At 32.2% G+C, this 14,465-nt stretch overlaps 1 protein-coding gene across 7 annotated transcripts in view; it reads right to left on the reverse strand.

The window, feature by feature from the left end:
- Col11a1 (collagen type XI alpha 1 chain) overlaps nt 1–14,465 on the reverse strand; it is a 702,155-nt gene that overhangs the window by 121,887 nt on the left and 565,803 nt on the right. For 5 of the 7 annotated variants that reach the window (XM_021247828.2, XM_004869152.4, XM_021247827.2 and 2 more), the window contains 5 exons: nt 9,020–9,148; nt 4,114–4,230; nt 3,414–3,506; nt 1,475–1,726; nt 822–884 (listed from right to left, as the gene is read on the reverse strand). In XM_021247828.2, coding sequence (XP_021103487.1) covers nt 822–884; nt 1,475–1,726; nt 3,414–3,506; nt 4,114–4,230; nt 9,020–9,148 — 654 coding nt within the window. Of the gene's footprint in view, nt 1–821; nt 885–1,474; nt 1,727–3,413; nt 3,507–3,697; nt 3,851–4,113; nt 4,231–4,628; nt 4,662–9,019; nt 9,149–14,465 lie in introns of those variants that run through there. The other 2 variants (XM_087212687.1, XM_087212686.1) reach the window with 2 other exon arrangements.

A 14,465-nucleotide genomic window follows, 5' to 3' on the forward strand; every position in this document is an offset into this window, starting at 1 on the left:
TTGTTTTCTCAGATTTTGCAGTAACGGAGCCAAAGGCATTAAGATCCTTAAAGCTGTGTCCTTTAAATCTTTATCTCTTTTTAATTTCCCTTTTTTTTTTCTTTTTAATTTTCATATCCTTTGAGTTTCTGAAAGAATTTTCATGGCTCTCAAGGACAGTTAAACACAGTATCTCTAGTTTTACTAGATTCATTTCCCCAAATTCCTGCTTCAGGGAAACAATTGTAAACTTGTATCCTAGTAAAAAGTGTTTCTTAACAATATTACTTGTAATAACATTAATTAAAAATTTTTAAATTTACTTCAGAGCTTTATTTGAACATAGAAGAAAATGAAGTGTTTTAGAAAGAATATTCATATTTCTGAGTGATATAGTTTGGAACAGAAACAATGTAAATTACAAATTAATATATGTAAATTAATATATTTCCAATAATAGTATCATAGAAGTAAGAATAGAAGGTCCTAAAATTGAAAATTAGAAGACCTAAAGTAATGTTATGTCTCCAACATCAAATATTCAAAACTGCAAAAAATTACTTAAACGCATTGGATCTCAGGTTTCATAATGAGAGAATTAGACTAGACAAATTTCAGTCATGTTCAAATTCCAAAATTCTTTCTCTATAATTTTGTGGTTTATTGACGTTGCAGCTTCCAGGAAGAACATTACTGATGTATTCATCTGTAGCAAATTATAAACATTAGAATATCAGGATTCTCTAAGCTGTTACATAAAAATACATAAAAATTTAAGATGATAATGGTTCATGATGTAAATTAAATACACTAAATGTTAATGTGTTTACATCAGTACTTACAGGTTCGACCACTGCTGGTTCTCCTTTCTGTCCTTTTTCTCCGTATACACCATGGCCATTTATCTGTGCAGTGAAAAATTAAAAAGAATCAAAATGTCTTCAAAGTAAGTAAAAACATGCAACTTTTTGTTATAAAAGGTATTCAATCATTTATATGAATTTAAAACAAACTATTAAAATATATTCTTTTAAAAATAGAACCTTATGAAAGGTTTCAATACTGCAAATGAACATTCATACTGAATCTGAAAAAGAGAGGAATAAATTGCTGCTTTAAAACACGCTATAAAAACACGTTTTTAGCTTCAGATATTATTGTAAGACATTAAGATATATCATATTAAATTTAATAGTCTAAAATCAAAAATTAGACTTCCAAATCAGAATAATTTTGACTATTTTAATCTTATCAATGATAAGAAATTTGAGGTATAATTTTATTCAAGAGCATACTTTCAAATGAAGACTCAAGGAGAGTCACCTGAGATTGAATAGCTGAAGGTACCTGTTAAGAAGAATCTATCAAAGTGGCCTAGGAGTGGTAAATACTTATAACCGATATAAGAATTCAACCTGTATTTTAAACCTGAAAAGATATCAAAATGATTATGAAAATAGCACACACAACGATCCAGAGCGTAATGCTGACTTACGCTTGTTTCTGTGAAATCAGTTTCTGCTGGTACACCTGGACCAAATTCTTCATTAGGGGGACTTGTTGGTTTATCTTCATAGTCTTTATATTCATAAAAATCATATTCGCCTAAATCTCCATCTACCAGAAGATCAGGGTCCCTGCTGTCTATGTCTCTATTTTCATATAGAGTATCCTCGGAATTTTTCCTCTGGGCATAATCCTCTCCAGTTATATATTCTTCAGTAAAAACATCTTCAGCTGGATTTGGCTATTAATGTAAGTTGCAGAGAATTGGAGAACATGAAGTTTATGTTAGTAAAGCAAGGTAAGCATTTGTAATTGTAGCTTGATGGCATGGATGAAAAGACTTTTATTACTACTCAAGTAAGAATGAAGGCCGGAAAGGGTTGCTTTTTAGTATCACTGAAAGAAATACATTTGTACATTCATATGTACAAAGAAATATTGCTTTCAAACTATTTTTCCCCAATAAACTGCAAATACTCACATGGTGTCAACATGTGTATTTGCTTTCATTAAAACAACCTGTTAGTCAATTTGGTATTTACTTTATTTAAAATTTGAGCAATAAAATATGCATAAAGAATTGTTTGACATCACAGAACAACATTATGAAATGTAATTACTATAAGGATAGTCACATAAATTTGATATTCAATCTCATGAGTGCAATATTAATGTCAAAACAAATTAACATATCATTACAAAGATTATATAGAACATTGTGTACATAGAAAAGTCATTATACTAGATTTCTTTAAATAAATAAAACATGTTATAGTCCTCAAAATTAAGCAATTAAATAATATTAATTTTAATAAAAAATAGAAAATATTACAAGTAAAATTTAAATCAATGGTTCTTTTTCAGAGACATTGAATGAAAATATGTAGTTAAGTGATTAAATTAGCAGTTCTTACTAAAATAAAATATCTAATCAAAAGGATCCCTTTTACTCTTAGATAAAAAGTCTATGTTTGGTAAAAAGGTTGAATATTATCCCAGAACAAAGTATTAAATATTCATGCCCCTAAGCTTAAAAAGCTGCATGAATTTGTACAGATTGACATCTTGAGTTAAGATATCCTCTTGGAAAATGATTAAGACTATATGAAACAATATTCACTCATACCCCAAGTGTTTATTATTTTAAATTATGTCTGTGGGTAAAGTATTAGTGGTTTTATTTTTCAGATTGGGACACACTTTATATAGATTTCAAATAACTAACTCACAAATTCCTTATATTCTGAAAAATGCCAAGGAATCTATGCCAGATATTTAACAAAGCTAAAAAATGAATTGCATACTGATTTTTTATGATAAAAATGCTTATGCAATATGAAATTTTAGAAAACTAATTTTAATCTACCTGAATGCAAAGATTTTCACAGAACATAGTGGAATGGTTAAGATGTGTTATTTTAATCATAATTAACATTATATTCTTAACATGTTTAAAAATAAATATCTAATAAAATCCACTTAGACTTATCTCTGCAGATACATGTTATTAAAATGCATGATTACTGATCAGATTGAATAAAATTCTAATTGTATCAGCTGATGATACAATTTCCACTTCAGCGGATTCTTCTCATAGAAGAATCATGTTGTGACACCCTTTGTCACAACATGTTGTAAAGGTTGCTAATTTTCAGAACCAATCAAGAAAATGATAGTAGCCAATTCAGTGTAACTAATTTAACATTTGCATGAAGCAAAGGCTCATGCAAAACCTGAATTGACATTGACTTCAATATGTTTGAATATTTTTAGTAATAGTGAACCAATGCTATTCTATTTCTTACGTTAATAAAATAAAAACTTCAATTATTTCAAAGATTATGAATTCTTCTAGAATAAATAATATCAAGATATATTACATATTGTAAAGAGCTTGACTGTGATTTAATGTTGCCTCTATGTGTTACCTCATTTGATCCAGATACACGGTGAGGAGCTTCTGTCTGATAACTTTCCATTGTTCCATAGTTATATTCTTGAAAATCATCAACAATATTTGCCTAATGATAAATTCAGAAGAAAAATAATTAGTAAACAAGTAAAATAATACCAAATATGTGAAAAAACTCATGATTGAATTGGGTTATAGTATTAGCCAAATGGTATTTATCTAGTTGGGTTAAGACTATGACTCATCATCAGAGATCTTCCAGCTTATCTAGGATAGATCTTGATTGTTTTTCTTTGCTACCTTTACCCCTAGTTTGGCTTTTGCTCTTGCTTGATTACTTTTATTCTTCTTAGATGCAAATTTTTCAGATATGGGGGGTGTAAACTTTTTGGATTTTTCCTTTGAGTTAGTGGCCACTGTCTTCATCTTCTTTTTGAAATTGGATTTCTTTTTCTATAAAACATGATGAAAGATGGAATGGAAAACGTAAATAAAGCTGAGAGGAACTAAAAAGCATGGATGATAGGAAAGATACACAAAAGCAAAATGGGTAGCATTTCTTCAGGACAGCTGCTGTCAAATAAAAATGAGTCATTAACTCACAGACAAATAGATGAGCGAAAGGTTCTTGATAAGTTTGAGGAACAGCGAACATAAGGAACCACAGGATGACCAAGAGCAGAACACCACATACAAAGACACTACTTTGTTTTTACCTCTGTTTGGGCTATTGTCTCCTCAGTTACAGTGGGTCTCTCTGTCACACTTTCAGCCTCTTTATAGTCTGTTTCCCCATACTCATAATCATATTCGATTATATCCTCAGGTGCATACTACATTGCAAAGGAAAAAATATCAGGCAATTTTGTTAGTTGCAAGTAATATTGCTAACAGAGTGGGAATCATCTTAACTTTTACTCAGAGTAAATGTTAAGACTCAAGAGAACTAGTGTTATTTGTTATTTTGTACTACATAGAAATATTATGCTGTCTTGTACAAAATATAATTACATGGGAATGACAAAGCAGGATTTCTAAAAGCAGAACAGTGATTAGAGTGTGAGAAAAATAAAAGTTTTGAATAACGATTCAAACTTTTAATTATTGAACATTAATTCAAACAAAGCACTTATGTTCTTAGATGTAGCTGTTAAATGTTCATGTTAATTTTGATTCGTAAAAATTGCTATGCAAGTTTCTATTAAAAATTTACAGTAATTTCAACAGGTACCTTTTTATAAAGCAACATGTTTAGAAATAAAAATATGAAGAGTAGTTTTCCCAAGTACGAAAGGACTTTCATGTCTATTGTGAGACGGGAGAGGGGAGAAGAGAAAAATGGAGTACAAGAAACATGAAATAAGCCTATATTACATTCAGAAGGGTAACCAAAGTAAAAATAAGACCTAAAATTTATTTTGAAATCTCTAATTCCCTATAGACTTATGTAAGAATGAAAACAAAATAGTTTCAAAGCACTAAAATTTTTGAATTTAGACATCTTTATAATTAATACATTATGTCAATATTTATATTACTTTTTTCTCTGTTGAAAATAGAACATACCACTGAGGCATTTTAAACTTCTTAAATTGTATTCACAACTGACAATAGTATTTTATTCTAGATTCTTCGATATTAAAGAATTCAATTGGGAGAAGTATGTTTCTTTATAAGGGGAGATGAGAGACAGACATATGCATAAATGAGAAAGCAATGAATTCACTTCCAAAATTAAATACCTTTATGAAAATTTTGATCAAGAATATAGATATTCTAAAACCTAGTCACCATCCTAGTAATCAAAATAACTGTAAATACACAAGTTATATAAAGCATAAAAATAAGCAGTAAATTCAATAAGGTAAAACTATACATACTTATATATAGTTATATATAACTATATAGTATATATATACTATATAGTTTTAGCTCACTGAATTTATATACATAATATATAGTATATATACAGTAAAAGCAAATAAGATGTATATATGTCGTATATATATGATATATATACATACATATGATAAAAGCAAGCTATATATGATTTCCAAAGTATTGTATTTACACCTCTCTTGGCATTTCAAACAATCCTTTCTAATCTTCCAGCAAAAATATTGTTGACAAGGGTCAGGGATTTAGCTCAGTGGTGCCACACCTGCCTCACAAGTGCAAGGTCCTGAGTTCAATCCCCAGTACCAAAAAAAAAAAATACTATTGACTACAAATCTTTTAGAAACTTATCATCACAGTGCAATTTAATAAATTCTATTAGGAACTGCAATGAAAATATATAAAAATGTCACATAATTAGACATGTCCAACCTAACCACATGGCTACTTTGTACATCCGACCTTTAGTGAAATATCCTCACGAATGAGAACATTTCTAGACGGTTCTGATAGAAATTATATTGTCAGTTAAATAGGCATTTCTTTAGTGTTCTTTATGATGGTCAAAACTCCAATCTGACAAAATTAATAAACATTCATAATTTTAGCCTTCTAGTAATAGTTTCAGATTCAATGACTATATGTTGGAAGCATTCAAAAATGTTATTCTTTATGTCATATTTTTCTTTTGTAGATGGAAACTTCTTCCAGGTCCACAACTCTCTTCTATTTGAACTCTTTCCAATTGAAGAGCTACCAGAATGATTGCATCAAAAAAAAAGGAGAGAAAATACCATATTCACTTCCTAAGGCACTAAACTGTGTTCTTCTTTTAGAGTTTACACAGGAGTAAATAAAACGTATCGCTGCCTCTATTGTTATTTCTTTATCTGCGCTGTTGATGATCCTCTCATCTCACAATAGAATTTTACTCAAAGGTAAGTAGAGAAGAAAGAACTACTTGTAATCAAACAGATGAATATGTGCAAGAGGGTATTTAGTGATAGGATAATTTGAACTTATCTGGGAGTATTTTGACAGAAATTAGACTATTTGATGAGAAAGGATATTCTTCAGGAAATGTCATAAAGTCTTTCCTTACTTTATAAGACAATAGTAGCCATACTAAAATCCTGTACATATATGAGAACTAACATATATGATAAATATTTAGTCAAAAAATGATCAAAGTAATACACTTTCAGAAGTTATTTATTTATTTATTTATTTATTGTCTTCTTTTTTTGAGACAGGGTTTCACTATGTAATTCAGGCTGGCCTCAAACTAACAGTGATACACCTGTCTCAGCCTCCTAAGTGATGGGAGTTTGCCACCACACTCAGCCAAGTCAATTATTTTTAAATTATTTTATAAAAAATAGTCTTGCTTTTATTTCACCTTATTTTTTCCTCCTTTAGAGGAAAGAATATCAATTGCTTTTTGAATAAAATGTTTAATATATTAAGAAGGAATTATATGTCAATTTGTTGTTTTCTTATAAGGTAGAAAGACAATTTAGCCTAATAAGAATATTTCAAAACCATGATAATTTTAATTTTATTCATATTTCTATTTAAATGTCAACCTGGTCATTTAAATATGCTTAAAAATCTGATAAGTTATCACCACATTCGAATCTGTCCATATTATATGTCTCTCACTCTGTGATGACAATACAATGTTGTGCTAAGCACACAGCCAATTGAAATTAAGAATCGATTAGAGTACGTGTTTTAGGGATACTAACTGAACAAAATTACCAGCTAGAAAAAGCATGCTACAATTTTTACAAAATAGATTGACATGCTAATCCAAATTAGAATAATAAATAGGCAATGAGATTTATTAAGAGAAAATATATTGTGTATGATAAATCCTCCATATTTCACTTTATGTTCTTAATCCACTGTCAAGTAACACTGTATTATGTATTACTATTTTGTTACATCAATATCAGAAGATCAATTTTTAAAATGCTTATTTGCAATCTAATGAGATATTAATAGCTACAGCTCAAAATTAGGACTGCTTACTAATTTGACTTTTTTTTAATACAAATATCAACTCTTCATCTTATTATTAAAGTATCAGTCTAATGTGGTAAGTGAAAACAGTAGAGTTAATTTTTCAAATAAATTAATAAAAATTCTTATTGTGATAATAAATGTAGAAACTAGTAACAAATCCTACTTATTACTGCATTATACAATTTTTCTTACTTTTTTATTATAGCAATGTATTATTTTTCACATCAAATGATTCTTGTTAAAGCAAATTTGCCATCTCCGCAGCATGTTAAATATACATTTCAACAACTAAAACAGAAAAAGATAAATTTACTGGTAAATGAATTTGAAAAGATGAATAAAAATTTTCCTAATTTAAAATAATCTAGCTTACCTGACACAATAACAAAATATGAAAACAAAACCCCTAAAAATGATATATTAAAAAGCAAACCTTTCTTTTTCCAAAAGTCAAATCATATCTGTTGGTAAAATAAATAAGCCTAATTGTTCTTCAGAAAACATTATGATATTATTTATTTAAAATATCAAAATATTTATGTATTAAAATATTATATTGCATATTATTTTGGATATATTATATCAATATTATTTGTATTATTTAATAAAATATTAAATTATTACATTATAAATTTTAATATTATGTAATCACATAACTTATCAGATATGAAAACCTAAACTTAAAGGATGTTGCACTATCACCTTGGAATTCACAGAAAACATATTTAGTGAATTGTGATGAAATAAAAACAACAAGATGCTTGAGAATTATGAAACAGGCAAACAAAATATCCAAGTAATTTTTATTTGGTTTTTCATATTTCTCTTCCTGTTGGCTTCTTAAGACTTTATCCTGTTGTAAGAAAAAAAAAACACTAATCTCAAGTTAGGGAAAAGATTTGTTCAACAGAGTTCACTATCATACTTTTATAAGGTAGTGTCAAAAATGTATTTTAAGCATTTAACATACAAAATCAAACCTGAATTCACATGAGGAACAATGATAAATCAAAAATAAGATCTGAACCCATTCTAAAGAGTTAAACTCAGATGGTAATACCTACCGCTGTAATTAAAAGGGAAGAAAACACTATGTGATTTAGAGCAATTTTGTTGTTCTCAGCCTTCTACCCCATCTGAAATGTAAAACTCAGTCTTGAGAAAAAAAAATCTAAAAATATAGTCGTGCTTCCAATTAAACCATAAATCCTTTCCTGTTTGTTTTTTAACTTCTCTATTAGAAATAGGAAAGAAATCACTCTATTACTCAACATAACATGAAACTTTAGAGCAATTGTCACATCATTTTCTCATCTTCATGTACTGCCAAAGGCCTGGGGGATAGCAAATACATCAGAAACTCTGACCTTTATATTGAGGCCATGTGCATTATTTACATAGGAAGGGCAGAAATACAGCTGCTGCAAATTACTCCCTCCTCTAAAATAAATGCTCCAGTACACAGAACACAAGTGAGATATATCTCTATTCATAATAAAATTAATCAACAAAGTGCTTAAACAAAAAGAAAAAAATTACCAAGTATCTCTGAATCACCTTTTCTTAGAAATATTTAAAGACTATTAAATAAAAAGTATAGTTTAATTAAAAGTGAATAAATACGTGTAAGTTCCCAAACTGCAGGCTATTTCCATACCAGCGAAATGAGAGGATCTGCCCTGATCTTATGTCCCTCACCTCATCTATCTGAGGTTCCTGAGCCTGAGCAGCCTTTGATGCTGAAGAGTCACAGTCGAGACTATAATGCTCACAGTAGTCATATGCCGCCTTGGGGTCACCGGTGATCAAAAACTGCTGGATGTCCCCCTACAAAGACACGGACAGGGATGTAGTCAGCATATTCAAGTAAGCAAACTTACAAGATTTGTTCAAGATGATCTGTAGTTTATTTTTAAATATCTAAAGAAGAAAAAATTACTTATTTATATTTTAGTGTAAGGAACTATAAGACTGAAAAATATTTAAATTTATTTTAAAAATTAGCTACGAATATTAAGGTGTCTTTCGATGTTATTTTTCTGGTGTTAGACATTTATAGTGTACTTATCCACTTATTAAAATTCAATTTTATTGGCTTCAGTTAACTCTGCACATTAAAGGACAAATGGTGTAAATAAAAGTAAATGTAATTCCAATATTAAAAGACTAAAATGTTCAATTAACTAACAAAGAATTGTTATTGTTAGGCAAATTTATGATAAATTTAAGTGAAAATAAATATTCAACAATCCATTTTGATTAGCATAATTAATATCAAAAGCAATTATTGAATGAGAAAAGCAGAAATGAAAAAATCTAAATTATAAATACAAAAGAATGGGTTTGACACACTTTCATTAAAAAATAAAGTAGTGGGCATGCCCTACCAAGGTTCTGAGTCACACAGAACACGTCGAATCAGCCCGCTGCAGAAAGGCAGGTCTGTGCATGCCCTACCGAGGTCCTGAGTCACCCAGAAGACACCAAATCAGCCCGCTGCAGACAGGCAGGTCTGCCCACGCCCTACCTAGGTCCTCAGTTGCCCAGAATATGCCGAATCACCCCTCTGCAGACAGCCAGCCACCTGGTTCCACACTACAAAGATGCAGGGAAACCAGACCACTAGACCAAGGTACTGAGTCCTGCTGCTCCCTTCCCAGAGGTAGGGACTTCTGAGCCACCTTCCCATTGCTCCTGAATCTGAGGAAGAGGCTTCCTGGTAACCATCCCTCCCACTGCTCCCAGTCCACAGGAAAGGGCTTTTGGGTCACCATCCCTAACACTGCTCAAGGCCCCTGTCCCACCTCTCCCAGTTCAGAGGAGGTAATCCCGGCAGGCGCTAACAGCACTCGGCCCCAGTTGAAATAAGAAAACTTGTAAATAAGTCTCAAAACCAGACTTCCAGATCACCTACAACAACCCCAAAGGGAAATGAGATGGAACACTCTGATACTCAAACACCTGGACCCACTGAACTGGCAACAAAAGGGGATCTGGAAAAAATGAACTCAGAAATAATTTCTCAGATAACAGGAGAAATTGTGCCCCTAGTGCAAGACATGATTAATAAATCTAGAGAGGAGCTCAGGAACATAATGGAATCCCAACATAAGAAACAAATGGAATCCATAAAACAGATGCAAATAGATTTCCAGGACATGAAAAACTCCATTGAAAGTCTACACAGGAGAATGAGCCAATGTGAGGACAGAATTTCAGATATAGAAGATAAGATTGCAATTAGTGACCAGGAAAAGAAAAATTGCTTCAAAATTATAAGGGACCATGAGAAATCAATCCAGCAGCTGCTAGACAATGCAAAGAATAACATAAGACTGATTTGGCTCAATGAAGAAACAGGAGAGAGTGCAGATGACATTAAAAAATCTCTTCACAGAAATAAGGGCAGAAAACTTCCCAAGCAGGGGAAAAGACCTTGACGTACAGATAAGTGAGTCATATAGGACTCCAAATAGCCTTGATCTAAAAAAATCTACACATAAGCATATAGTTGTTAAGAGTCCAGAAACACAACAGAAGAACAAAGTTCTCCAAGCAGTCAGAGAAAAGAAACAAATCACATACAAAGGAAAGCCCATCAGAATCACAGCAGACTTCTCAGCACAAAACATCAAGGCAAGAAGAGCTTGGAGGGACATATTCCAAGCCCTAAAAGAAAACAGCCTCCAACCCAGATTGATGTACCCTGCAAAACTATCTTTCAAAATGGATGGAGAAATAAGATACTTTCATGACAAAGAGCACCTTAGAAACTTCATGCATACCAAACCAGCACTCCAAAGAATTTTACACAATATCCTAGGAACAGACATTGAGGATCACAACCCCAGGAAGCAAAGCAGAATGAACCCATCTGGCATGGCAAGAAGTTAAATGGAAAGGAGGATAACCCAACAAAAAGAAAAAGTCATGGCAATGACAAGTCAATATGTTTCAGTTATAACCATCAACATCAATGGTCTCAATTCACCAATCAACAGAAATAGACTGGCAGGAAGGGTCAAGAAGCAAAATCCAACAATATGCTGCATACAAGAAACACACTTAATTCAAAAAGAAACTCATAGACTGAAAGTTAAAGGGTGGAAAACAATACTCCATGAGAAGGGAACCCGAAAAAAAGCAGGAGTAGCTATCCTATTTGCAGATCAAGTAGATTACAAACCAAAACTAATTAAGAGAGATGAAGAAGGACACTACATCCTTGTAAAGGGAAGAATCCAAGAGGAAGAGATGACAATCATAAATATCTATGCACCAAACACTAGTGCACCCAACTATAAAAAACAAATACTAACAGACATGAAAAGTCATATATGCACTAAGACAATTGTAGTGGGGGACCTCAACACCCCACTGTCACAAACAGATAGATCAACTAGACTAAAAATGAGTTATGAAATACTAGAACTCAATTGAACTCCTGAACAAATGAACTTAACAGATGTTTACAGAGTCTTCCACCCCACAAAATCAGAAAACACATTCTTCTCAGCTGCACATGGGTCATTCTCCAACATAGACCACATACTCACACATAGAACATGTTTAAGTAAGTGGAAAGGAATTGAAGTTATCCCCTGTATATTATCAGACTATAGTGTGATGAAATTGGAGGTCCATAGCAAAAGAAACAAAAAATTTCATAAACACGTGGAAATTGAACAACACACTTCTGAATAACTAATGGGTCACAGAAGAAATTAAAGAAGAAATCAGACAGTTCCTTCAATTAAATGACAATGACAATACAACATATCAGAATCTATGGGACACAATGAAAGCAGTCTTACAAGGGAAATTCATAGCAGTGAATATGCATATTAGGAAAACAGAATGAGCCCAATTAAACAACCTGATGCTGAACCTCAAGCTTCTAGAAAAAGAAGAGCAGGACAACCCCAAAGCTCATACAAGGCAGGAAATTATAAAGATCAGAGGAGAAATCAATGCAATGGAGACTAAGAGAACGATACAAAAAAACCAATGAAGCCAAGAGTTGGTTCTTCGACAGAATCAACAAAATTGACAAACCTTTAGCCAACCTTGTGAGAAAAAGGAAAGAAAAGGCCCAAATCCATGCAATTAGGAATGAAAACGGTGAAATTACAACAGACCCAGCACAAATACAGAGGATCATCAGTACCTACTTCCAGAACTTATACACCAATAAGATGGACAACACAGAAGAAATGGACAGATTCCTAGATACATATGAATTACCAAAGTTGAACGAAGAAGACCTAAAAATTCTGAACAACCTAATATCAATCAATGAAATTGAAAATGTAATTAAAAACTTATCAACTAAGAAGAGTCTGGGCCCTGATGGCTTCACTGCTGAATTCTACAAGACATTTAGAGAGGAACGGCTGCCACTACTTTTTAAACTCTTCAATGAAATTGAAAGGGAAGCAATACTCCCAAATTCATTCCTGGAAGCAATATCACCTTGATTCCCAAAGCAGAGAAAGACCCAACTGAAAAGGAGAACTATAAGCCAATCTCACTAATGAACATAGATGCAAAAATCCTTAATAAGATACTGGCAAACAGAATGCAGAAAATCATCAAGAAGATCATACACCCTGATCAAGTGGGATTCATCCCAGGCATGCAGGGATGGTTCAATATACGAAAATCAATCAATGTAATACACTATGTCAACAGAGCCAAGGACAAAAACCATAAGATTATCTCCATAGATGCAGAAAAAGCATTTGACAAAATCCAACATGCATTTATGATAAAAACCCTACAAAAAATTGGAATAGATGGTCTCTACCTCAAACTGATAGAAGCCATCTATGAAAAACCAACAGCAAATATCATACTAAATGGTCAAAAACTGAAATCCTTCACACTAAAATCAGGAACAAGACAAGGATGTCCACTGTCACCACTCTTGTTCAATATAGTTCTGGAAACATTAGCCATGGCAATTAGACAAGAGAAAGAAATAAAAAGAATAAAGATAGGAAATGAAGAAGTCAAATTGTCATTATTTGCAGATGACATGATACTCTATATAGAAGTCCCCAAGAACTCCACCAAAAGCCTTCTAGACTTAATAACCAAATTCAGTCACGGAGCTGGTTACAAGGACAACACACAAAAATCAATAGCTTTCCTCTACACCAATGACAGACTCACTGAGACAGAAATAGGGCAAATAATTCCTTTCACAATAGCATCCAAAAAACTGAAATACTTAGGAATCAACCTAACAAAATTAATCAAAGAACTCTTCTGTAAAAACTATGGCACTCTGAAAAGAGAGATTGAAGATGATATCAGAAAATGGACAGACATCCCCTGCTCCTGGGTAGGAAGGATTAATATAGTGAAAATGGCCATACTTCCAAAACTGCTATACAGATATAATGCAATTCCAATTGAGATCCCAGCAGCATACTTCATAGACCTCGAGAAAACAATCCAAAAATTCATTCGGAACAAGAAGAGACCCAGAATAACAAAAGAAATTCTAGGTAACAGAGACATGGCAAGGGGTATCATAATCCCCAACCTGCAACTATACTACAAAGCTACTGTGATAAAAACAGCATGGTACTGGCAAAGAAACAGACCTGAGGACCAGTGGAACAGATTAGAAGATGCAGAAACAATGCCAAACACATTCAGCCATCTCATCTTCGACAAAGGAGCTAAATACTCTCACTGGAGGAAAGATAGCCTCTTTGATAAATGGTGCTGGATAAATTGGGCTTCAACTTACCAAAGATTAAAACTAGACCTTTATATCTTGCCATGCACTAAACTAAAATAAAAATGGATTAAAGATCTAAATATTAAAATAGAAACTCTGAACCAGTTGGAACAGAGGTTAGGTAGAACCCTTGAAGACATCGGTGTAGGAAAATATTTTATGAACAAAACCTCAGTTGCCCATGAACTAGCACAAACAATCAACAAATGGGATCTCTTCTTATTAAAAAGCTTCTGCACAGCAAGAGAAACCACCAGCAGTGTGAAGAGACAACCCACAATGTGGGAAAAAATCTTCACCTGCTCTTCCTCAGACAAAGGTCTACTATCTCGAATCTATAAAGAACTTAAAAAGATCAGACCTCCCAAATTTAAAGACCCAATGCAAAAATGG

The sequence above is a fragment of the Heterocephalus glaber genome, unplaced genomic scaffold (genome assembly GCF_053883595.1).
Source record: "Heterocephalus glaber isolate CG9 unplaced genomic scaffold, H.glaber_assembly_v1.0 deba00001442, whole genome shotgun sequence".
In the NCBI taxonomy this organism is placed as follows: domain Eukaryota; kingdom Metazoa; phylum Chordata; class Mammalia; order Rodentia; family Bathyergidae; genus Heterocephalus; species Heterocephalus glaber.